This window comes from Natator depressus, chromosome 18, assembly GCF_965152275.1.
Source record: "Natator depressus isolate rNatDep1 chromosome 18, rNatDep2.hap1, whole genome shotgun sequence".
Taxonomy (NCBI): Eukaryota; Metazoa; Chordata; order Testudines; family Cheloniidae; genus Natator; species Natator depressus.
Window position 1 is genome coordinate 16,747,025 of NC_134251.1, and position 26,732 is coordinate 16,773,756.

Sequence of the window (26,732 nt, forward strand, 5' to 3'; positions counted from 1 at the left end):
TGCTATTCACCTTTGGCATTTCCCTCAGTTTGAGCCATACAATTACGTTTTGCTTTTCCTTTATGACCAGTGACTGGTCAGTTTTTGGCCTGCCAGTAGAAACACTAACCTTGTTTGAGACCATAACACAGGAGGGAATGTTTAGATCCAAAAAACACTCAATTTCCTTTTATGATTAAATCATTCCTATTTCTAGGTTTTACACTTTCCCATTCTTCATATGGAACACATCTGTTTACTTGTGGCACGTCATTATAGTATCTTAAGGCCTTAAAGTAATTATTTCATCCTCACATAGCACACCTTGGTTATAAGTGACATATCAGGGAAATGAGGCAGAAATAGATTAAAGCCCTGATTCCTGCAATGAGATGTGCACAAGCAAATCCCTGCACATGTATGAAGTCTCACTGACCTCAATGCATCTCACTTCAGGAGCAGGGACTCTGCAACTTGCCCAAGGTCAGATATGAAATCTTTGGCAGAACCAGGACTAGAAATTGGAACTTCTAAGTCCCAGTTCAGTGCCATACCCTCAAACACACATTCATTTGTTTGACCCCACTTTCTCTAATGCTTTTTTAGAGACCTTTAGTTTCATCACAAGGAACCAACATGCAGGTATCCAGCTTCTGTTCTGAAAACAAAGATAGGGAGGAAATAGAGATTTTCATTTTTATTGGATGCTTCCAATGTCATATCTAATATTATACAGATACTCATTTCCCATTCACATCTTTGCATATTCCAGCCATTCAGTCAATTATATTAAAAGAAGAAAAAAAAATGCACAACTGAAATAAAATAAATTGGTAAGCTGGAAAAATACAATATAAACTGTATCATATTCAAGAAAAACTCTTTATAATTAAAATCCCACTTGCAACAATTAAAGTAGGATTTTCAAAAAATCTTGATTTTTATTTTTAAATAGGTGGCCTTTATGTATATTTTTATTTCTCATTTTCATATGTACAATTCAGCAGGTCTCTCTGCCTGCCTGTGGCAGAACACCTGAAACGTAAAAACAAACACTGAAAAGGAAAATTATTAACAAAAAAAAGTTCGAAGTTCATCTTCCAGGAAAGTACAGTATGGTCAGAACGTTACACACATGCTTCTTTCATCTGCATTAAGGCCTAAGCGACGGATGTGCTTTAATAAAAGCAGACAGTGTGAAGAAAAGTCCTTCCACTTTTCTCTTCAAATTCTTGTAACAGCTCATCTATTTCGTTTTCCATATCTTCTGTGTGCTGTATCTAAGAAGAGGAAGAACACATCAGTAATTGACATCAGATGATGCTGATGGAGTTTGTAACAAGGCAGCTCTCCTTTGTTTAGGTTTATTTCTAAATCGGACCAAATTATAAAACATTAAGGACTTCATTGGCAATTTGCCAGTAATCCTAAGAATGCACCCAATATGTAGATACACATATGTATTCTTTAACATACAAAATAACATGCAACTATAATATCGACATGTAATTTGTACCACATTTGATTACTAAAGATGCAGCTTGGTTGTTGAGTTCACTACTAGCAACAAAAACAAATCCCCAAAGGAATTCAGGCAGACAGACTGGCACATTGGGCCATATTCACACTGGAATCAGAACCATTTTTCAAACAAACACAGTGGCCCCATATACATTAGAAATACCACTGTGCAAGGCAGCAGGTTAAATACCGTTGCCCCTGACCTAGTTACAACTTTGTCCCATTTTGCGATGCGGATGGCACCTTAATCCTATTTCAACACACAGCCAAGACTTGAGCCAGATTACAAAACACAGTCAAGGTCCCATCTACATTGTGATCCTCGTCCCCTAGTACCTATATTAGCAGTGGAGGCTTCTAACTAGTGTGGCCAGGAATTATGTCTTGTCCTCAGACAAAAGAGAAGACCGAGAGCTACTATATAGGACTTAAGAAAGTTACATCTACAGCCCCTCTAGTTCCCACTCAACATATTGGTTATATTTTTCTTCCGATCAGACTGGGTAACAATAGCATAACAAACAAACCAATTTACTTAGAGCATATTCTCGGCAGCACTACATGTGAGCATGTTCCTGGATCATGCGATGCGAGGAGACCTCTCCTCCACCCCACCCAGTATTCCCTGCGAAAGAATCAAAATAGCGGCAAGTTCCACATTAGGTGGAAGTTCCACAGCACACACAGGAGACTTGAGAGCTTTGCCATCTCATCAAGCCTACAGAAGGTTCTGGAGACTGAAAGTGTGTGTGTGGCATCAAGAGAATAGACCAGACTTCCTGTGGAATACCAGTCTGCCATAAGAGTGGAATATCAAGGCTTATCAGCTTGTGGAAGAATTTTCCCTTTGCCTTCGTGGACACGATGCTAGATTTCTTTAGAATTTAATGCATCAGCCAGCAAAGATACAAGTGTTGATTAAATAAGGTGGTACGGCTAAGAATATTGAAGGTGGAAAGTAGAAGGTACCAGCTGCTTAAGCATTTTACGTCTCCCCCACCACACACACAAATGAGGGATTCATTCTGGGCAACCCTCCGAAAAGATGCACTCCTCATTCTTGTAACACCTCAGAACCTAACATCTAAACATAATCACTGTATAGTAAAAGCTTGGGTCGTAATGGACATAAGCACCCGTAAGTATATACGGTTTCCATGCACACAGTGAAGTGTTAGCACATCTGGGGTTCAATGTGTAATAAGTGCTGATGCGTGCAGGCTATGCAATACTGGATTTAAACAATAGTAGCTAAAAGAACCGCGTATTCATTCAAGCACAATGCCCATGGCTAATTATGTATTTGTTTTAAACTTTTTTTCCTAGAAAAACATTCATTCAATGATGATTCATCCATCTAGGCACATCCGTTCTGAAGAGAATCCTAAGGAAGGATTCTGGAAACATCAGTCTGTCAATATGGATTTTGTTTTAGGTAAAGATTCACCCAGGTTAATCACCTACCACAGGCAGTGCTCCAAGAAGCATCTTTAAGTAATTTAAAAAAAAACCGTGTAATCAGCTAAGTCCAAGGTGCCCATATGGCATGAGAACTTTATACTTACACACTGACATAGCTCACAAATAAGGAAAGCTCCCAGAGTCGCCTCCTCATGATTATCCTGAATGTCCACGTTAATCACATGTACGGGTTGGCATGTCTCCTGTTCTCTGGAATTCAGATCTAGTTGGGAACACCGCACAAAACAGCAACACTTCAGAAAACCATCAGGCTTTAAATGGACATCCAAGAAAATATTTGTAAGGCCTTTATGGGGAAAGAGGGCTATAGTAACGAAACAGGTCTTGTCCTGTCTCAGTCCTCCCTGAATCTTGTTTTAAGAGGTCAGGCTATTTTATGTTTTTCTATTTTGCTGTGCAGCACCCCCAAGTATTCAGTGAAGCAAAAGGAGATTGGCTATAAATAAAATAATTGAACCTTCCAGAAGGATACAAGAGTTCACCTGCCCAAGCACAAAAGTTACTTGCCCAGCCTTTACTTGGATGATCGTAAAGACCTAGGCAAAGATTTTCCAAAGCAACTAGTGATTTTGGGTACTCAACTTGAGACACCTTAAAGAGGCCTGTTTCTCAGAGAATTCTGTGCACATATCCTCCGCAAGTCAGGTCCCTTTAAGGTGTCTCAAAAGCCAGGGCTCAAATGCACTAGTCATTTTTGAAATAACTGGCCTTAATGTGTTTCACTCACAGATCAAAAAAGTTAACACTTCCCAGGGAAGCATATTCTGCAAGGCTGTGGAATATCTATTAGTGTGGTTCCTCACTACTCTATAAAGCTTCCAGTCGTGTGTTCTGCATTAACAAGAGGCTCTCCTTCCCGCCCACCTCCTGCAACCTCAGCTTGGCAAAGTTAGCCAAAGGCTCCGGTTTAACATTTCATCATCCATTCATAGCAGGAGCTATGCAGCAGCACTCAAACCCTCGTTCATTTGCCAATTATGAAGAGTCTCGTCACACTGTGAAAGAGGTACACAATGTGGAAACTGAATGAGCAGTTGCCTGCCACCACCGACCCTCATATAGAGAAAACGCTCTTCTAAAATACTAGTGCAAGGGCTGTTCTCTGCGAGCAGCGCATGCTGAGTTTAGTGGCAATTCATTCAGATCTCAGGGCGCTTACTCTCGTAAAAGCCAAACTGGGTCCAAGCCAGCTCCCTTAAAGCCCCCAGAGCTCTGCAATAGTACAACTGACAGAAACCCAAAGGAAATAGACAGTGCTTTGGAGAGCTGGCAACATGCTGATGTGGGACTAGGCAGGCAGGCAAAAAAACTTTTATTTAAACATATAAGATACTGGATTTTATTGGCTGCTTTATGAATTTAAAGACAACTCCTCATGATTCATGGAATATTGCATGTTGAATGGTTACCGAGGAGGCTGGGTTCTGTTCCTGGTACAGACACTGACTATATACCTTCAAGCAAATGATTTAGCCTCATAGTGCTCAGTTTCCCCAATTTGTAACATGAGGACAATCCCCCTTGAAAAGCACCATGTATATGCAAAGCACTGTTACATCTATACTATAGCTTTATACTCCCCAGGCTAATTTTACCGTTAGTTGGAGCCAAGCACTCTGAATTTTAAGGGACAGCATTTGTAGGGATGTTTAAGACAGGAACTTTGTCTCCAGTGGAGTAGTAAAGAGACTCTTCTAACGAAGCAGAGTGCGTCCTTCATATTTGGTGATGGCAATGCTGGCCAAAGATAAATGCAGGGCAACAGTTCAGCAGAAGCTCCTCTAGTGACTTTGCTACACTGCTCCATTCCTGCCTCCACTCTCACTTCTAAGCACCATCACATTTGCATTAGCCTTCAGCGTGTGGCGGCATATGCCCATGAGGCTCCTCAAGATTCTCCAACAGCCCCTCTGGCATACTCAGCTGGGCTCTGTCAACAGTGGCAGCTGTTCTGTGACAGCATTAAGAGAAACAGGTAAAGAGGGCTTCAACTGAGAAAGAACCACCAAGAAAGCTATTGAACCTCCATTTCCTTGGGCATGTCACCTCTTGGCTTGGTTTACCCCATCCACAGGATGGGGATAGCACGTCTCTACCTCTCTGGCACATTATAAGGATTGTTTAAAGGCCTTTAGCACGGAGAGTGCTGTGTAAGCATTAAGCATTCACTATTTGGCAACTGAACGGTTGCTTACTTAGTGTAACATGAACCAGTTTCCACTTCTCTCAATAAAAAACAAATTTAACATTTCTTGATACCATTAAGCACTGGAGATAGCTCTCAGACTATGGGATCATCCAAGCTATGGTTTTTAATAAGTTTATAGTCAGGTTGTAATGGAGCTGACTCTATATATCCACACCAAGGCTGTTAGCCCATGGCTTCTGACTGTTTTGGCATACCTGGCTTCAACCCTGCTTATGGACAGGGTTGTAACATGATTGTCAGGCAGTAACTAGGCTCTAATGCAGGTCTGCTGAAATGCAGATGGGACCCTCTAACCTTGCCTAGCTAGCTAAGAAGATCTGGAGGACCTTAAAAACTGGATTAATAGCAATGGGACGAAATTTAATGGTGCAAAGAGCCAGTTCATGCTCTTAGGGGCTAACAACAAGAATTTTTGCTATAAGCTGGGGATTTATCAGTTGGAAGCAACAAAGGAGGAGAAAGACCTGTTGTATTGGTTGATCACAGGCTATCAGCCGTGAACGTGATGCGGCCGTGAGCAAGGCTAATTCAATTTTAGGATGCATCAGGCGAGATATTCCCAATAGAAACTGGGAAGCGTTAGTACCATTATACAAGGCACTGGTGAGATCTCATCTGGAATACTGTGTGCAATTCTGGTCTCTCATATGTTTAAGAAAGATTAATTCAAACTGGAATAGGTGCAGAGAAGGGCTACTAGGGTGATCAGAGAAATGGAAAAATCTACCTTATGATGAGACTCAAACAACCTGGCTTGTTTAGCCTAGCCAAACGAAGGCTGAGGGGAAATAGGATTGCTCTCTATAAATATATCTGAGAGATAAATACCCAGGAGGGAGATCGGTTATTTAAGTTAAGCGCCAATGCTAACACGAACAAATGGATATAAATTGGCCATCAACAAGTTAGGTGAAGATTTCTAATAGCCTTGGAATAGCTTTCCAAGGGGAGCAGTGTGGGCAAGAACTTAGCTGGCTTCAAGACTGAGCTCGATAAGTTTATGGAGGGACGGTATGATGGGACTCCCTACAGTGGCATGTAGCCCACCTGCGACTTCCAGTAGCAAATATCCCCAACAGCCAGTGATCGGGTACTAGATGGGGAGGGCTCTGAGTTACTACAGAAGATTCTTTTCCAGGTGTCTGGCCTTTCCAGGGTCTTGCACACATGATCAGGGTTTAACTGATCACCAGTTAAGGTTGTGAAGGAATTTTCCCCCAGGTCAGACTGGCAGGAACTCTTTAGCGGGGGGGGGAGGGAGGGTGCCTTCTTCTGCACCATGGGACATGGATCACTTGCAAGTTTAAACTAATGTAAATGGGGCATTCTCTGTAATGTGAAGTCTTCTAATAATGATTTGAGGACTTCAGTAACTCAGCCAGAGGTTAGTAGTCTATTCCAGGAGCAGGTGGGTGGAGTTCTGTGGCCTGCAATGTGCAGGAGGGCAGACGAGATGATCAGCCTTAAAGTCTAGGAGTCTTCCCACTGCCAGGATTTGCATGGGGGGAAAATATCACATGGTGCACGGCTCTGATAGAAGAGCACCCACAACCCTCTGCCCCTGGCAGTCTTCAGCTGAATCAGTAATCTGCGGAAAATCTAGGCAGCTCTCCTAGAACGTACAGCTCCATAATACATAACTGGATATGTGGACAGGCCAACATAGCTGGTGAGACACTGCTGTGTGGACACACTGAACCAGTGTTCGCCATATTTATGCCAGAGCTTGGTTACTGTTAACATGGTCTGAACTGTAGTAGAGATGGGGCAACTGACACACCTAGACTTTTGTATAGACTCATTTCCAAATGGCAACTTCTGCTTTCAGGGAAGTAGGTAGGAGGGTTGTCTTGCATCTCTCTCCTGCAAGGCGACGCCCTCTCCATAAAGACAGGATGCACCATATTCAGCCTGCTGGGATTCCGACCTCAGAAGCTTTTGGAATCTTAGTCTGTAAATGTACTTGACCTTCAGGATAGCTCCTCCAATCCCACCAACCTGCTTTGAAGGCACCTGCACACCCCACTAACATCTTTTACAGATATAGTTGGCATTTTCCCAGCCAGCCATCACCTTTGTGACACATCTGACCCCAGATCAGGGACCACTAGTTTTTTCCCAGATGCATCTTCCAGCTGACGCCAGATGGGTTGGATACAGATGTTTCCAATTTGAGAGGGACTAAAAGGGTAATTGAAGTAAACTTAGTTTAACCATCCAAGGTCCTTACCTTCTACTACTTGATCATAGACTCTTTCTTCACAAGTTAGAATCAGATCAAACACATCTTTGCAGTTCTGGAATCTTTCTGGTCGTGGCTTGATTCGCTTATTTCTGTCCAACATGTGTAAAATCCCATTCTGTGTATATCTGAAGTTTCTAGAGTTAAGTAACTTGGAAAGTAAATTTTTGTATTTTCAGTAAAGTAAATGCTTCCATTACTCTTTATTTGCCCTTGTTTGCTTAGAAGCTAATAATTAGGACCAAAACAAAAAACAAAAACCCCATAAACCCACCCAAGGAAGAGATAAAAGTTGTCTCCTATTTGAAAATATAAAGGTCAATGAACTTAACTGAACTCTACAGCAATCTCCTAAAAGCTGGTAAAACAACCCAATCAGGAAAATTCACACAGTCTCTGGAATACACAGCCACCTTCACAGAAATTTATTGTCAGTACAGAAGCAAAGATCACCCTCGAAGGCTCTGAAAATGAAGAAGCTTTAAGAAACGTCTGTCTTTTATAGAGCGAGTTCCGTAGCCACAATACTTGAACAATTAATGAAATGTACCCGTTTTATATACATAAAAATGTATGTCTTCCGTTTGCATACAATATTTCCCACAGTAAGGGCCTGTATGTTACAAGCCAGTCATATTGTGCTCTTAATGCTAGTTGCAAAAATGTGTGGGACCTACTCAGAACTGGGTTTGTATAACTGATCTTCTTAAGGGAATTAAAAAATCCAAAGGAGAAAAGTGCCTTGAAAATATGTCACCAGGCCTGGGTGTGCTGGAGAAAGACATTGATTTATGCTTATTGGAACTTTATACAGTCTCCATATGAAAGGGATGAATTTCATCTGCTGCTTAGTATCTATTACAGTGGTATGACTAATCTCAGGGCCAGGATTCACACACTGCATTCCAGTTCCATACAGGAATGGGACATACTGCTGTCAACACCATCATTATCTTCCCAGGCTTCTGCAACATTCGGTTTCAGTAAAATATGCCAGCATACAGGGCCATTTTAACCTGTGGCTCATTTATGCTTTTTGTCAAACCACTGCAGAATCAGGCCTCTAGGATTTTTTTCAATTGTTTTTTAAACTGTTCAACATACAAAGTCTTGCTATAATTTGAAACCTAGGTGAAAGGCCACTTGTTTATTTCCAGACACTCCATTTCTAAAAATAGATATTTTCAGAAGGTAATAAACCAAACTTAAAGCCAGGTTTCAGAGTAACAGCCATGTTAGTCTGTATTCGCAAAAAGAAAAGGAGTACTTGTGGCACCTTAGAGACTAACCAATTTCTTTGAGCATAAGCTTTCGTGAGCTACAGCTCACTTCATCGGATGCATACTGTGGAAAGTGTAGAAGATCTTGTGTGTATAAAACGATCTTCTACACTTTCCACAGTACGCATCCGATGAAGTGAGCTGTAGCTCACAAAAGCTTATGCTCAAATAAATTGGTTAAACTTAAAGCCCCTAGGCAAAACCCTCTCTGGAAGCAGTTTCAGACGTGGATTAGGAAGGAACACCAAAAATGTGTTGATAGAAGAAAACCTATTAGCCAATGCACATCTTTCCTCTCACCTTAGAAAAAGCAGTGATACTTACAAACAAGTCTTTGGAGAATGCAAGTTTGCACTGGTTATTACCAGTGTAAAGATGCACCATTTACAAATGTGTGATTTTTGTGTAAAGAAATTCCCCTCTTTAGTAGCCAGACCCTTTCTGATCTTGAATCTTGTGAACATTGAAGTGACTTATCCATTTTTACATTCTTTACAGATTCATACTCCTCCCAGATCCCCTCTAACTTCTTTTCTAAAGATCTAGTTTCTAACTCTTTGAAATAATTTAGGACTCAAATCCCTGAATCTTTCATTCTCGTTATCCTGTGAGTTCTAAAATTCCCCTCTGCTGCCTGGGTAACCAGATCTATTCAGACTATCCCAAATCCATTCTCGAGTGGTGTTGAAGGAACTGCATTAAGTCACTTCCTCTAACCTACAGATGCTCACCGATGCCCTCCTCAACACCGAATTCTGATGTTTAATAAAACAAAAGTTTTGAATTGCATCAAAAATTAACCCCAGCTCCTCTGCCTACTCAGTGTTCTGCTGTAGATAGAGTGGACAGTCTATTTTTATTATTTTGGTCTTTCACTATCAGCTTACATTCTCTGCAGTGAATTGTCCAGACCACTTGCTTAACAGACAACATTCTTCTGAATGTCTTTTGCTCTGCAAAAGAAAGATTGGCACTGCCCTTTTTATATCCTCAGCCAATTGTCATCTCACTGCAATGTTTCCTTCTTCCAGATCACTAATGAAAATCACCCCAAGCCTTGCGCTATCCCTTTCTCCAAAAACGCTTCTACTTGGAATTATGATTGGTCTACAATGGCCAATTAGTTATCCACTCAAATAGTTCTACAGCACTTACTAGGTCCATAGTTTCACCAGGTCACTCTTGGTTACATCCTTGAAAAGCTCCCCTGGATTTACTAGCCACGTTCTTCCTTTTGGGAGTCATGTTGTTCATGCTTCTGTTTTAATGGATGTTAGTTCCCCAGATGTGCCTAAAACATATGCTTTCCTTCTACTCTCCAATCTATCAGGTATGCCCCCAATTTCTGCTTCCTTCAGAATCCTGATTTGGATCCCATCTGGTCCTGGATTTTTCAGTCTACATACTCTCTTAATCACATGCTCTGGCACAATATCAGTTTCTCCTGGGTATGTTTCCTTTCTAAGATAAAATATGTCTCTAGCATCTGTCCTTTAGCTTTCTTTGCTGAACACTAAGTCAGGGAATTACATTTACTAAAAAGCCCACAGTCAAGTTTTACCTCTTCTGCCAACTTAGAGCTACTTTCTCCCAGGGGCCATCTGCCTACATACAGAATAAGAGGCCAGAAACAAGTATTTTAAGATTTATGCCATTTTCATATATGCTCTTATTATACACATTGCACCTGAAAAAACCAACATACCACACGTTGAACAACTGGAGGTGGTAATGGTGAGTGTTTGCATTATGTACTCATGATTGTTTTCTTTCCCTCATCACAAGCTGGGGTGAATTTCAATATGCCTTCATGGTGTGACACTTGTGTCACTGTCTCCACTATGCTTGCCCAGATATCTTGAGTCATTTGAGTCAGACCTTCCTCTTCTGCCCACACAGTGTCCCACCCCCACTGTCTCCTCCCCTATGCATTCCAGACACATTTTTTGGCATAGCCACCTCTCCAGATGGTGTACACAAACTTTTCCTTTGACTTTTGAACAGCAATGCTGGCTCTCAGCTCCAGCGGGAACCTCACCACTGTGATGTTCAGCAAGTCAACACTAGCAGCATATGCATTTCTCCAGGATGTTTTCAACCTAGACAAACCACTGCTTGTCAATTCTATTATGCCCATTTTACATCCTTGATCCCACCGCCTTTTATAATGGGCCTGATTCTGATCTCATGCCACAGTAACTCCACTGAAGCCAATGGAATCCCACAAAGGTGAAACTGAAAAGCATAATTAGAATTAGGCTCAAATGCGTTTGACTCTAGGCAGAAAATGTTGCCTGCATGCACACCTAATTTCTCCTGTACCCTTAGCACTATGTACTAATTTTTAGTCAATAAGCCACAAGCTATTTACATGAGCAGTCTCTCAATTTTACGAAAGATGTATGGTGTTCATTTCTTGGTACGGAAAAACTCTTTAGGTCTTTGCAAAATTTAAAGAACTCAACTCATCAGCTGTCCACCACTCATTCCACACAAAGCCAAAAAGATCACAATGAACAGTAAAACAAACTCAACTTAGTTTAAAGTTTTGTTTTTCAAGAGATCATCTCATAGAAGATTATACTCTGTCCTCCCACCTTATCCCAAACAAGAATAAGCCCACCCACTGTTTGCCCCTCTGATCAGTTTATTCATAACCTCCCAACTCATAGAATTCAAACACACAGAGATGCACACTAACTCTGTGCTATTAGCATTAGTTGCAGATACATACAGGCAAGTCCTCAGCAAAGTGAGTGTCTTCCTTCATTCCTTATAGTTAGCAATACGTATCTTAAACCTTCACAAGCAATTCAGCACAGCTGGCCGTGCACGTGCTGAACAGACGACTCTGAGCTCAGACTATTCCCACCTCAAAGTCTAGCTCAATGCCGACGCCAGGGGAAGTACCAGCCTGAACGTGTTTAGGTTACATATCACGCTGGCACCTCCTTTTCTTACTCCTCTCAAACACACAGTCACGCTTTCATCCACACTAAAGAAGCTATTCTTACGCGCAGCACAGTAGAAGGCTTAGAGTCTGATGTCACGATGTGGATAGAAAGGTGACTAGATCGCCAGGCTCAATGGGTAGCGATCAATGGCTCCATGTCTAGTTGGCAGCCGGTATCAAGCGGAGTGCCCCAAGGGTCAGTCCTGTGGCCAGTTTTGTTCAATATTCTTAATTAATGATCTGGAGGATGGCATGGACTGCACCCTCAGCAAGTCTGCAGATGACACTAAACCGGGAGGAGTGGTAGATACACTGGAGGGTAGGGATAGGATACAGAGGGCCCTAGACAAATTAGAGGATTGGGCCAAAAGCAATCTGATGAGGTTCAACAAGGACAAGTGTAGACTCCTGCACTTAGGACAGAAGAATCCCATGTACCCCTACAGACTAGGGACCGAATGGCTTGGCAGCAGTTCTGTAGTAAAGGACCTAGGGGTTACAGTGGACGAGATGCTGGATGAGAGTCAATAGTGTGCCCTTGTTGCCAAGAAGGCTAACGGCATTTTGGGATGTATACGTAGAAACATTGCCAGCAGATCGAGGGACGTGATCGTTCCCCTCTATTCAACATTGGTGAGGTCTCATCTGGAGTACTGTGTCCAGTTTAGGGCCCCACACTACAAGGATGTGGAAAAATTGGAAAGTGTCCAGCGGAGGGCAACAAAAAATGATTAGGGGACTGAAACACATGACTTCTGAGGAGAGGCTGAGGGAACTGGGATTGTTTAGTCTGCAGAAGAGAAGAATGAGGGGGGAATTTGATAGCTGCTTTCAACTACCTGAAAGGGGGTTCCAAAGAAGATGGATCTAGACTGTTCTCAGTGGTAGCAGATGACAAAACAAGGAGTAATGGTCTCAAGTTGCAGTGCGGGAGGTTTAGGTTGGCTATTAGGAAAAACTTTTTCACTAGGAGGGTGGTGAAGCACTGGAATGCGTTACCTAGGGAGGTGGTGGAATCGCCTTCCTTTGAGATTTTAAAAGTCAGGCTTGACAAAGCCCTGGCTGGGATGATTTAGTTGGGGACTGGTCCTGCTTTGAGCAGGGGGTTGGACTAGATGACCTCCTGAGGTCCCTTCCAACCCTGATATTCCATGTGTTGTATAGTAAGAGGACACTTTGGTTTATTGCTATATAGTACTGGTACAGGAATTAAAACTTACTATTTAAGACATCAACAGGGATTCTTTGTAGCCAACTCTGAAGAGTGCAGCAATGTCCTATCATTAAAAGGTTTAGTCAGCTACTAAAATATTAAAACAATCTTAGGCTTCCAAACCTTGGTGATTTGGTTAAGAAAACTGGATCAAGCAATCACTTTCTCTAAACACCCACCCAAAATAACTTCTACAGGACTGGATCTATATTGCATTTGTTTAGCATGAAGCACTGCCAATGGCCAAGCTGTGCTGCTGGGTTCTCCCATCCTTTGTTGCTGCATTGTCTTTCTTCTTACTTAATGAGCCCAGCTCGCCTCTCACTTAAATGAATGTAAATCTGGAGTAACTCCATTGCAGTTAGTGGAATTGTGCCAATGTTAAACCAGTGTAAGGAGAATGAGTAGATACTTAAAGACAATGCAGCAGAACCCGAGCTTTTTACACATTCTCAGTTGGAATTCTCTTTATGCAAACATTTATCTAAAACGTTTATCTAAATTCTAAGTTTATCTAAATATTTTTGCTTCCTATTTCAATAAATCATCTAAAAGATGTATTTCTGCTACTTAGCCTGAAAATTTCTAAATTAAAAATTTAAAGAAGTTCACTTTATTCAAGTTTCAGTAATCTCTCTCTTGTACGACTTTGTGCTTCTAACCAGTTAGACGTGTGTCCTTTTTCTTATTCCCAATTCCGCCATTTACAGTTTTCCAGAGGCCTAAAGATTTATAGTTCTATGATTTGCAACTATTTCAAAAGTTGTACTAAACATGACAATACGTTTAAACAGAGTGAATCATGTAATAAAATACAGATACAGTGGTTTGGGGATTTGGTTTTTAAAACAAAAAACGTATGGCTTGAATGTGTTAGGTCCAGGCTCTCTGTTTATGTTTATACCACAATAAAGTTATTCACCACCTTTGAGAACTGTAGTTATTCTAAATTCTATTTCAGAAGTTAAATTTTAAGAAAAAGTTAGAGCATAGTTGATCGTACTAAAGGCTAGGTTCTCTCCCCAAAGTTTACAAAAGCGTCTAGTAAGAGTAATATTCTGTTCTTCGTGTAAACAGCATGATCTGAGATGTAAAATAATGTATTAGTGCAAACTTCTCTGAGGGTGGGATAACACTCTTCTGTATGGTTCCCGTATAGTTGACCATTGTCAATTCTGGAACAAGGAAATACAGAGATTTTAAGGGAATAAATGTACATTACCATCACAGACGATAGAAGTCACTGTGAGCCTCACACTCAGACCCTTGAAGCGATGCTAAGTCAAGCTGCATTAAATGGAAGAGATCCCTCAGAAGCTGACTCAGCATCCAGATGTTTTCTATCCTCTCCCCCCACATTAAAGATGCATCTTCACAGCTGTAGGCCAGACCTAACCCAACTCTGAAAATGGTATCCACAGGTTTAGAGATTAGGATTTTAATTGGCGTACACTTCGTATATGGAACCACAAGGGGAAAAATAAGAGAAAAGGAAGCTCAGGAACAAAGACAAGGTGGCATTAAAGGAAAACGGCTCGTGGGGGGGGGGGGGGGGGCGTGGAAAATTACCACCATACAAGCTCACAATGATGTAAAACTCTAGTTTTACTTTTGTAGCAAGGCAACAGTGAAGCTGTGATCTTGGCCAGGGCACCAGATATTCTAGTGAGATTTGGAGCACAGAAAGCAGCTAGCCTGAACAGAGCCCATTCTTTTGGTGTTAGGATTAGGGAAAAGCTTTGCACTTGATGGTGGCAGATTTCTTTTAAGCACTTTAAATGGCAAAAAAAGAGTGCAAAGTTTGCTGAGACAAGAGAATTAGATTGTTAGAGAACTTTCAGATACCACATAACAGATGTGTTCTGGACATCGCAAAGTGAGGCGAGATTCCACACTTCACACCAGGGAGAATCAGAAGTAATTAACTCCATTAACTTCAAGGGGAGTTACTCCAAATTTACATCAGGGTAACCAAGATCAAAATCTGCCCCTCTGTTGAAGTGTGAAAGGGCTTGATCACAGAAATCAGAAAAAATGGCTTTTGAAAGATCTAACCCAAAGCTAGTGACCAATGCTATTATATTTCCTCATGCATTAACCTACTACTGCACTGTGAAAGGGCAAAAAGGGAGGTTTATTAAAAGAACTCCTGCAATATCACACAAAATTTGCAGCAAGGGCGGTTTAGGTTAGACATTAGGAAAAACTTCCTGTCAGGGTGGTTAAGCACTGGAATAAATTTTCTAGGGAGGTGGTATAATCTCCATCACTGGGGATTTTTAAGAGCAGGTTGGACAAACACCTGTCAGGGATGGTCTAGATAATACTTAGTCCTGCCTTGAGTGCAAGGGACTGGACTAGATGACCTCTCAAGGTCCCTTCCAGTTCTATGAAAATATACAGACATATTGTGTATTAAATAGTACAGCCAGCTATTAAACTGCTCTTTAACATTGAAACATTAGTCCAACTCCCAAAACTGTCCTGCAATGTGACATCAAGGGGAATCTCTGATCGGGGAAGGCAAGGAAGTAGAAGAGCAGGAGTATTGCAAGTCAGGACTTAAGTACATTAGCAGATGTGTTCACAAAATGAGCCTAGCACATGCTTTTATCAGTCCTGTCAGTTACATTAATTAATGCTAAACTTTGCTATGCATTTATTAAATCCAGCATGAAGACAATCCTATTTAATTAAGCCAACTCTGTATAATCTTACCTTGAAATGAAAAGGGATGAAGTTATTACACTAACATCCTGTCATTTTAAAAAAAGAGAGAGTTACAGGGGAACTAGATGACTCAGTAATGAGATAGGGAGCTCTACATCATTAGGTTGCCAGAAGTTACCACCCTCTGATGGCCAACAGGGAAAGAATGGGAGCTTCCAGTCAAGTTTCCAACATGTAGGTGGCCACACTGCAAAAAAAACACACCCACACAAAAACAAAACCACATCTATCAGCGCTCACCATTGTACCCATTGTGAATAGTCTTCAAAAGACCAAGAACGGCAAATGAACTCCTTTTTCACCTATGGATGTGGACCATTCAGAGAAGGACTGAAGCACATTGTTGGGGTGAACCAAGGGGGAGGAAGCTAATGGCCATAATGTACATTTTGTGGATAAAGGCTTCTGTCTCCAGGACTTTCATCCCAGCACCTTTCACAAGCATTAAAATAGGGAAGTTACTATTAAAAAAAAAAAAAAAAAAAAAAAGAGGCAATTCTTGCTGGTATCATAGGATACGGTTTCCGGTGCTACCCCAGCCAGACCATGGCAAGAACTACTTGTATATAAGCAGGCAATTTTTGTAACAATGCTTGTAACAGTAAAGAAGAGAGTCCATTTCAAACTCAATATAAAATAGGCCAGGAAAAGTTGTCCTAAATCAATTGTTCCATTTTATTTTGGGATTGTTTTCCCCTGATTATAAATAAAGTGGGGAGAATGAGTCACCAGTTATATCAAAACACAGAGAGTCTCCTGCATGAAACGTAGCTGGAAGGACACTGTAGTTGTACCACAATTATTGCTGTGTAGGGTGGTCAAATTCCATATTGATGGATGTGGGACCAAAAACCTCCTATACAGAGAGGACAGTAAAATACTGGCTGTTTGTATGGTTTAGATGTAAAGACCTTCACAGTTCCCCTTCTTAAAATATGACCATTGCTAAACATAGGACATTCTTCATATCCATTTCCAGATGCAACAGACTTTGCATTTAGACTCCACCCACCTATTTTGTCTGCTCATGGTCTCAGACATTCTATGGTTAACTGAGCATTTTACATACACAATTTAAAGTACAGAACAGATGTAGCAGTAGGATATAGCCAAAAAAAGTTCCTTTCCCTCAAATGCCCTTGGATGTTTACGTTATAATTCTATGTATTCTAGGGCCTACATTTTCAAGTGACCATTGATTTTGTATGACTAACTTCAGACATCTTAGAGGTCTGATTTTCAGACAGTGCCTAGCATCGACCCTTGGAGTATCAAGTCCCTTTAAGGTGTCAAGTTGGGCACCTAAAATAACTAATAGTTTTTGAAAATTTAGGCCCTTAATGCACAAAGAAAATGGTTTCACCTTCAATAGGAACAGCCCTTGGCCTGAACAATGGCATAGCTCAGACATGGGTAACTTTATTGGGTCACTACTTTGATTGTAAGCTCTTTAGGGGGAGGGACTGTCTTTTTGTGTTCTGTGTTGGTACTCCTCACACATGGGGTCCTGGTCCACGACTAGGGCTTGAAGGCACTGCCAAAATATAAATAAGGGGAAAAAAATAATTCTGAGTAAATAACTAAGGAAGCGATGAGGACAATGAAATGGGAGAAACAGGAAATAAAACTGGGCTTGTACAGTCATGCCGGGGGATGGGAGTTAAGTGAGGGAAGGAGGAATAGATCACGAACTGTGCAACCTGATACCCTGAGTTTTCCATTAATTATGTACTATTCACTCTTTGTCCAACTGGGTTTAGCATAATCTGTTTCTTCATAGAGATTTCAGCAGCATCTGAGCCATAGAGCTCTAATTAATTAGAGTTGGCACACAGACAACAATGCACAGATCATCTTCCTAGGCCAACTATACTTTAAAATAAACAGCAGTGGTATCTGATGTATTTAAATTTCAAACACAGCTAGACAATCATGTGTTTATGGCACACAGCATGAAGAGGCAAGGGCAATACACGCCATGGGTACTTCACTCTGCCAGCCCTTTCCAGCATAGGAAGCCATTGTCATAGCTGGACAGATATTCTATTTTAATTAGGGCTGTTGATTAATTAACTCCACGAGATTAACTCAAAAAATTAATCATAATTAAAAAAATTAAATCCGTTTTAATCACACTTAAATAGAATACCAATTGAAATATATTACATATTTTTTCTACATTTTCAAATATATTGAATTACAACAGAGTACAAAGTGTACACTGCTCACTTTATATTATTTTTATTACAAATATTTGCACTGTAAAAATGATATAAAAGAAACAGTATTTTTCAATTCACCTCATACAAGGGCAATCTCTATCATGAAAGTGCAACTTACAAATGTAGATTTTTTGTTACATAACTGCACTCAAAAACAAAAACGCAAAACTTCAGAGCCTACCAGTCCCCTCAGTCCTACTTCTCGTTCAGCCAATCGCTAAGACAAACAAGTTTGTTTACACTTACAGGAGATAATGCTGCCCGCTTCTTATTTACAATGTCACCTGAAAGCGAGAACAGGCATTCGCATGGGACTTTTGTAGCCGGTGTTGCAAGGTATTTACGTGTCAGATATGCTAAACATTTGTATACCCCTTCATGTGTCGACCACCATTCTAGAGGACATGCTTCCATGCTCGTTAAAAAAAGAATCCGTTAATTACATTTGTGACTGAACTCCTTGGGGGAGAATTGTATGTCTCCAGCTCTATTTTACCCACATTCTGCCATATATTTCATGTTCTAGCAGTCTTGGATGATGACCCAGCACATGTGCATTTTAAGAACACTTTCGCTGCAGATTTGACAAAACTCAAAGAAGGTACCAAATGTGAGATTTCTAAGGATAGCTACAGCACTCCACCCAAGATTTAAGAATCTGAAGTGCCTTCCAAAATCTGAGAGGGACGAAGTGTGGAGCATGCTTTCAGAAGTCTTAAAAGAGCAACACTCTGATGCAGAAACTACAGAACCCGAACCCAAACCACCAAAAGAGAAATCAACCTTCTGCTGGTGGCATCTGACTCAGATGATGAACATGAGCCGATCCACACTGCTTTGAACTGTTATAGAGCAGAACCCATCATCGGCATGGATGCATGTCCTCTGGAATGGTGGTTGAAGCATGAAGAGACATATGAATCTTTAACGCATCTGGCATGTAAATATCTTGCGACGCAGGCTACAACAGTGCCATAAGAACACCTTCTCACTTTCAGGTGACATTGTGAACAAGAAGCGGACAGCATTATCTCCTGCAAATGTAAACAAACTTGTTTGTCTGAGCCATTGGCTGAACAAGAAATAGGACTGAGTAGACTTGTAGGCTCTAAGGTTTTGCATTATTTTTGAATGCAGTTTTTTTTTTTTTTAACATCATTCTACATTTGTAAGTTCAACTTTCATGATAAAGAGATTGCACTACAGTACTTGTATTAGGTGAATTGAAAAATACAATTTGTTTTTTACAGTGCAAATATCTGTAATAAAAAATAAAGTGAGCGCTGTACACTTTGTATTGTGTTATAATTGAAATCAATATATTTGAAAATGTAGAAAACATCCAAAATATTTAAGTAAATGGTATTCTATTATTGTTTAATCACCCGATGAATTTTTTTAATCACTTGACAGCCCTAATTTTAATTTCTTGCCCCTACTGTGTAGCACTGTTGGTACCATGATAATGCTCAAAAGGGGCTGCATTTAAGCAGAGTTTGAATATATGGTTTAATATGGTGCACGGTTTAATACCAGAAAGCCTTCTCAGGCCCACAAAAGGCACTATGCAAATAGTGCATGAGTACAACTACTGGCATATATTAGGTAACATGCTGTAATATTATCAAGTTAAGCTTCAATCCACCCAAGTATTTCAAATGTTCCATTTTATACACCTACCAAATGAGCCTTTTAAACATGAAATTCACAACTGATTTAAGATGAAAGTTTGTCGTTATCTAAAACATAGTGGTGATTATATTAAAAACCATTTGGTAAATTGTATCCAGCTTTTAACTTTGCGTTTACCAAAGAAGTGGACACACTTTTGGTGAAAACATTTTCATAGCCATCCCCGGCACCTAGGGCTTTTAAATCTTCAAATAAAAATCTGACATGCGAATGACTCATGCTCTGGGTACAGTAGTCAACATACCGGTACAGATACCGTAATTTTTCTTTGTAGAAACCAAATGTTCTGTTTTGCTATGCAGACAAGCCAATTATAGCTGTTTGGAATGGCATTTACAGGTCTCATTTTTCCATGGTATCATCTTAGCTTTCTAACTGGCTACTATTTACAATGTCAATTCTGTATTGTGTATGTGTCGTATTAGCAGAAATGAAAACCAAACATTTCCTCCAGGTGGCCTAGAAAAAAAAAAACACTAATCTAGCTTTCCAGTAGTTTAAGAGCCTTCCTTATTTCTCCAGGGAATAAGACTGAAAAAGAATCAAGATTAAAAGTCCCACACTGCAGCCTGTTGCAATTTACTATTGCAAGAATATGGCTAGATCCACTTCAGTTTGCATGGAAACTGCATGTTTTTAAACGTAAAATTTATGTAGTTCAGACCGTGTCTATAGAGCTCATTGTATTGTGTAACGTAACTCAGGTTCCGAGTAGTAGATTGAGTGTCTTAAAACATAAAAAGGGGATACTCTGGGGTTAAACACATTTGAAAAGTTTTTCTGTGTCAATGCCTTACACAACACTGGAAATAAAGTTAAAATATCCAGGTTACTTATCATTAATACCAGTTCTTGATTTTTATATTCCTCTCCACTTGGACAATGAAAATCAGATTAGTCACTTCACTTTTCTGGATCATGTGCTAGTAACGCTATGAAGTTTGGATTGCAATCAGTGCAGGGGAATGTTTACAACTAAACAAAATATAGTTGTATCACAAAGTAGGGGAATCCTTTAACTGATCTTAGTTTTCGTAGTATTTTTAAAATAAAAATCTAAATTTTAGGCCTAAACTAACTTGTGACCCTTGAAGTACATTTAATTGTTCATAACCTTGAAATGATTTAAGTAGGACCAATGCAGGCAACTGGACTAGATTGACCTCTCAAGATCCCTTCCAGTCCTACGATTCTAGGATTCTACATTTCAACTCAAATAACCTTTGGTTCTCTTACTCCCAAAAAAAACAAAACAAAAAAACAAAAAAAAAACACCACACAATACATAACACTTATCTTACATTTTTCTGGTGCCTCACAGAAGCGTTTACTGGACTACACAAAGGAATTGTGTCACCCTGCACTCAACTACAGCCAGGAACAGTTCAGTAGTGCACAGTAGCACCACACAACAGTTTGTGACAGTAAGTGAAGGTTTAGGTTAGATATTAGGAAAAACTTTCTAACTACAAGGGTAGTGTAAGTTCTGGAATAGGCTTTAAGGGAGGTTGCGGAATCCCCATCACTGGTGGGTTTAAAGAACAGGTTGGATAAACACCTGTCAGGGATGTTCTAGGTTTACTTGGTCCTTCCTCAGCACAGGGGAGCTGTACCAAGAGGACTTCTGGATGTCCCTTCCTGCCCTACATTTCTATGATAATCATCATATTTAGTTTGAAACTGTAGGTGGAAAGCTTAGGTAGGCAGAATGCAATTTCTGACATTTGAATTTAGCACGGACATCAGAGGTGATGCCATTTATCTTTGTGATAAAGGCCATAACACCACAAAGTTTTAAATCACATCTGAAATACAGCACAGTGCCTGATGTTATCCTGGGGAGCTGATCCCACATGGGGTCAGAAGAAAGAGCTCCTACCCATTGAATCACCAGAACCAGCAGCATGTGGGATTTCCTCTGAGATCTCATCTAAGCACTAGCCAGGCTCAACTTCACTTAAGGAAGCCACAGCACCAGGTGGAATGGCAACAAAACAGGTTTTCAAAGAACGTTTTCATGTGGGGAAAACAAGAGCACTCAAGATCAAACTAAACCAACATACTCCCTATACTAGCCTGACTGAGGTCATTTTTATTCTATTGCATTGGATGAATAAATTCAGCATGAAAATGCAAAGCTTTTCATTTTGCAAATCCACCTCTATCTGGTTTGCCCAGTCATCCTTAGGATGACCTGTTCAGTTTAATCCAGGGAATAGGTGTCAGATTAAGATGCTCCTTGTGATACCAGTAGCTTTTAATCTTTAAATTAATATTTTGTTGCTTAGTGCTCATAACAAGAAGAATGAAATCCAGTATTTATCCCCTGAATGGGCAGCAGCAAGGCTGGATTCCCAATACAGCTCAACCTTGCCCTGGAGGAACAGCCTCTGGCTTAGTTTAGTCTTTGCAGCCCATTCAGTCCATGTCCTGTCTGCTCAGACTGCTAAGAAGGGGGCCAATTATGATGGTAGTGGTTTGCGTTGAAATGCCTTGGCCACCCATTGCATTTCACAGAGTCTCCAAACCACCCACAACAGTAACAGCTTCTGTTAGTTGGTGAAACAGGGCAAGGTTCAAATTGGCAACCTAAAAGTGAAAGGCTCTAATTATTAGTCCTCTCTAAAACGGTCAGTAACCCACCTCCAGGGACCATGTCTCACCATTCTCTTCCTCGTCCTGTGGGTCTTGCCTTTAACTTCGCTACCCTTTCTCACTTTTGACAGGGTGGTCTTTCTGCTGCTTTCGTCAACGGAGCCTATGTTTACACTACAGGCTTCTGGCACCATAGCACGGTTGATCAGGCGTGGGCAAAGGTGTGATTCCTAACTGACATAGCTGTGCCAGCTGAAGTCTCTAGTGTAGACACAGCTATACTGTACTGGTAAAATTACACTTTTCTTGGTATCGTTTATTTCGCTCCTCAGGACTGAAATGGGGAAGATAGGGCCTTACAAATGTGATCACTTTGAGATCTACTGATGAAAAGAGCTACATAAAAGCTAGGAGTTACTGACATACTGGTACAAAGTGCAGCTTTACCAGTATAGCTGCCCCCAAACTAGGAGCACTTTGCAGATATAGCATACTGGAATTCCGGTAATGGTACAGTGCTCCTACTGTAGATAGGTCCTAAGTACCAAGCCCCACCTACTACTACACACCCATGCTGGGACAACCTTTGGCCCTCTTTCCTATTAACAGGAAGCAGCTGTGCACAATTTTGATTGCTCCTACTTGAGAAAGCTTCTCAATTGCTTTTGCATTTGGCATTTTAACCTATGTTGATTCTTTTAACAATTAGTGCCTTGGAGAGAGTGAGGATTTGAGAGAATGATCACAATCAAGAAAAATGCAACCCTCAGATCTCCTAATCATGGCTGTGGAGGTGCACCTAGGAGTAAGGGGATGAAACTGAGCAAGGTAAAATTGAGGCCGAGTAGCAGAGAAACACTTCCTAATAGCGAGCTCTATTAGACCGTGAAATAGTCTCCTGAGGGAAGCAGTAGAAGCACCACGGCTGGAGTCACTTATAAACACAGACAGGGACAAAAAATCGCCTCTTCCAGGGAACAACCCAGCATTGGGTTAGATGAGCTGGATATGCTAAGAAAAAGGCATTTCCCACTGGACAGCATTATTTGTTTCCTTACTATGCACAGACTGGCCTGCGAACTTAGTGCATGGGTCATTTACAAAGAGGACAATTGCTTCATGACTCGATTTTCCCTTTTCACTGCAAGGTTGAAAGGAGCAGAAACACAGTGTGTGGGGCTCAGCTGCATTGCTCGCCGGCCTACAGCACTGCTGGTGCTCCTAGAGCAAGCTGGTTTCTACCTACACCTGGCCAGTGGCAACGGTGCTAATGTGTCCGAGTAGGTTTTTACTCCTGGGAATGACAGCAAGAGCAGCATCACAGCACATCACCTTAAAGGTGGGCGGGCAAAACAAGGGTGTTTTTGAAAGCCAAGCTGTATTGAGGAAAAATTCCCTCCCAATCCCATGGCTGCTTCTTTTCTCGGCATGCCTAGCAGCATTTTGCTGGGCCCCAAGGCTTCCGTCACGGCTTGCTTGTTAGCGCTTAGTGCCCTGGAGCCCATCTGTGGGAAAAGATATTTACAGTAATGGGGAGGGGGGTCCCCAGTCAGATAGTCATGGAGCACTTAGCAAGGGAACTGCAGGATGCTGACAAGCTAATAGTGAGCAGCACGCAGAGGCACACTAACTTGGCAGCAGTGGGAAGGGAGTTGAGAATGAACACAGAGGATCAAGCAACAGAGGAGAGAGGGAGCCCATCATAAGGTTTCAGATAAGTGGCAGACTTTGCTCCTCAGAACAATCTTGGGGGCAATGTGAGGGAAGGCCTGGAGGAATGAGGAAGGACACGTCTGGGTAGATTACTGGCAATGTTAAAGCCTGAGTACAGGGAAGGAGGCATTGCAGAATTTTAGGGTAGACTAATTATCCCAGATGCTGACCCCCTCCCTCTCAGAGACAGCAGTGGCATTTTCTTTTTCCAACTCTGTTTAGTGTCACCAGAGCGCGTGGTTCTGTGCACAGCCACAATCCCTCAAACTGGTTTCAGCTGTCCAAGATGGCTCTCCACCGTGGAAAGGTCTCTGGAAGTAAATTCTATGAGTTAGGAGAGTCACCCCACTGATTGGAATAAATGCACGGGAGTAACGTGGCATGGGTTAGAAAATGCCATATACGGGAAGCAAGGGCTAATTTCCTCCCCCTTCCCTATCCAATTTTTCAAACAGCGCCCTGTCATGAATGTGGCAGCTTTAAGAGTCTGCACAGGCCTGTATCATTCCAGGAGCAGACTTATGCTGGCTTCAGCTGACACTTTCCTCCACAGGAGCATCCATGGAAACTGCTCAACACCTACTCATCACTACTCAGATGAACTGAGATATCCCTTTCCCTATTCCATATTCCTTCCCCCCCCCCGCACCCCCAAAAGCTCTGGATGCAAAGAATGATTTGGGCTCATATCAAAGGAATTTCAAGAAGAGATTTTCAGAACAGTATAAGGCTTGTCTTAGGACCTAGTGCTAGAACAACCATATCTGAATATGCTTATTGTTGGCTGGATTCTAGCAACTTCCTGACCAGCATGGAGAGGGATTCAGTTTTGAGAAGCTTGTTATACACCACTACCCTACATTGCCTACAGTACTTTTATAACATGCTTTTCAGAGCAAGCCCATTTCACATCAGTTCTCAATGCTTGCATGGGTCTACTCCCGCTGTGAACATGCTTGTAATGTTGCTGGAGACTTCCAAATCTTCTACTGGGCAGCAACAATGCATGATAGTCTAACCTCTTTCTCTGCCGCAGGACCCAGGGGCAACAGCTGAGAAACTGCATCTTGAAAATATGGATCCCTCCTTACCTCAGCTACTTTTTTGGGCAAAAAAAAAAAAAAAAAAAGGCAAACTTATTTCTAAACTGCCTTGCTTCAGCCCACATCTAACAGTAAACAGTCCTAAGATTTTTTGTTCCACATGCTGCAAGAGCAAGTTAGCTTCAGCGATAAGATATATCCAGTTCAGAAGGAAGAGGTTTAGCAATAGGTTTATCTTCAACCACCTTGTGTTGGACCAGTCTAAAGCATCCACTCTGCAGTGCAGCTGCATTCCCCTCCCCTCCCCCCAGGAAAGGTTAGCATCCAAAGCATTTGCAAGCACATACTTTGAGTACTGCTGCTCCATATGGTATTCAACATACCTTATTCCTAATCAGAGGATTAACAGCATTTTTCCCCACTTGTTCATAATTTGCCGTGGCCTTGGCTGTTTAGATGATCGTTTGCAGGCATTTGCATAATGCTATTTATAGCGCACCCAGCCATTTGCTGCCTGCCCTTTATCTCAGAAATTCACTGTAGAAAATCATTTCTGAAAAAGTGCTGCTTTTTAAAGACATTTCTCAGAGCTGATTAAGCACTTTTATCTGGGACATGAAGCTCTTCCAGACACTTCTTACACACATGCTGGTAGCATACATTAACAGAGAGATCACCCAAGCAGAATGCCTCAAAGCCAGGAGTAATTTCATACACAGAATGTTTTCTTTGGGGCTTTTTTTTGGCGGGGGAGGGGAGCAGCGGGAATACTGCTGAGCCAACTTGTTTTCTGTTGGGAGAGCACTGCATGTGCATTTGCAACTGGCAATGCATTACATATCCTCCCACTCCCATAATGACCCTTCCTACTCACACTGCCAGATATAGTATGCTGCATGATGATCCAGTGCTATAAAAGTCTATGATCCCCTGCACTCCTAGGCCTCTCTCCCTGAATAAAAGGAAACTGTGCCAGAACATTCGTGTTAGAAGCAGAGCAAGCACTCCACTCCCCCTACACTTGTGGTATAAATTGCCCTTCCACTCTTAAAAAACAAACATACTCCATCTGCTCCCCACACATGACTAGCCACACACTTGGGGGCCTCACACCAGAAGCAGGACAGACATGATGTGGCTGACTCAGGGCTTTTTCCTGCTCCTACCTCTCTTCCGGATTCCTCCCTTCCCAAGATGTAGGTTATGGGTAAAAATTTCAAAAGCACCACGTGACTTAGAAGCCTAATATTTCATTCAAGTCAATATAACTTCGGCTCTTAACTATCTAAGCCATTTCTGAAAATGAGACCGGCATCATAGGCCCTTTTGAAAATTTTACCCTATTTTGAATCTAACATCTAATCATATCTGCCTGCACAGAGCCTCACAAAACAAGCTACACAGAAGTTTATTCTCAACATGTTTTAGGGGAACATATAATTTATACCTAGACCTCCCTCAGATGCAAGTTTATTGCCAGAGGAATTTTGTTCAGTTTACTCTGAATTTCAGTATCCTGCATCTTTAAGAGTATTGATATTTTACTCCACATGCATTTGTGATTTGAACCACTGATCAAAAAGAACAAACATCAAGCTTCACCTGCTCTTCTGTACCTACATATGCCAACAGGGTTGGTTTTCTTGAGCTCAACATTTCATGTCTCTGGTGGCAAGAATAGCAGGATTAAATCACAAACTATAAAGGCTCAGATTATCAGAGATGTAAATCAAATTCACTACACAGGGACTCTCCCAAAAGAACCTTCTATGATTTAAATTGTTAGGTACTAGCGTCAAGTTACTAGATGCTTTAGGAAAACGAAAAGCTGTGATCCCACAAGGCACAGTTAGAGAAT

General features: G+C 41.3%; 1 protein-coding gene across 1 annotated transcript in view; it reads right to left on the minus strand.

Moving 5' to 3' along the window:
* Positions 1-709: 709 nt before the first annotated feature.
* SSU72 (SSU72 homolog, RNA polymerase II CTD phosphatase) overlaps positions 710-26,732 on the minus strand; it is a 62,441-nt gene continuing 36,418 nt past the window's right edge. The window contains exons 3-5 of the mRNA XM_074975442.1: positions 7,422-7,561; positions 3,066-3,184; positions 710-1,259 (exon numbers count right to left, since the gene is read on the minus strand). Of these exons, the coding sequence (XP_074831543.1) occupies positions 1,158-1,259; positions 3,066-3,184; positions 7,422-7,561 (361 nt within the window). The 3' untranslated portion in view covers positions 710-1,157. The remainder of the gene's footprint in view (positions 1,260-3,065; positions 3,185-7,421; positions 7,562-26,732) is intronic.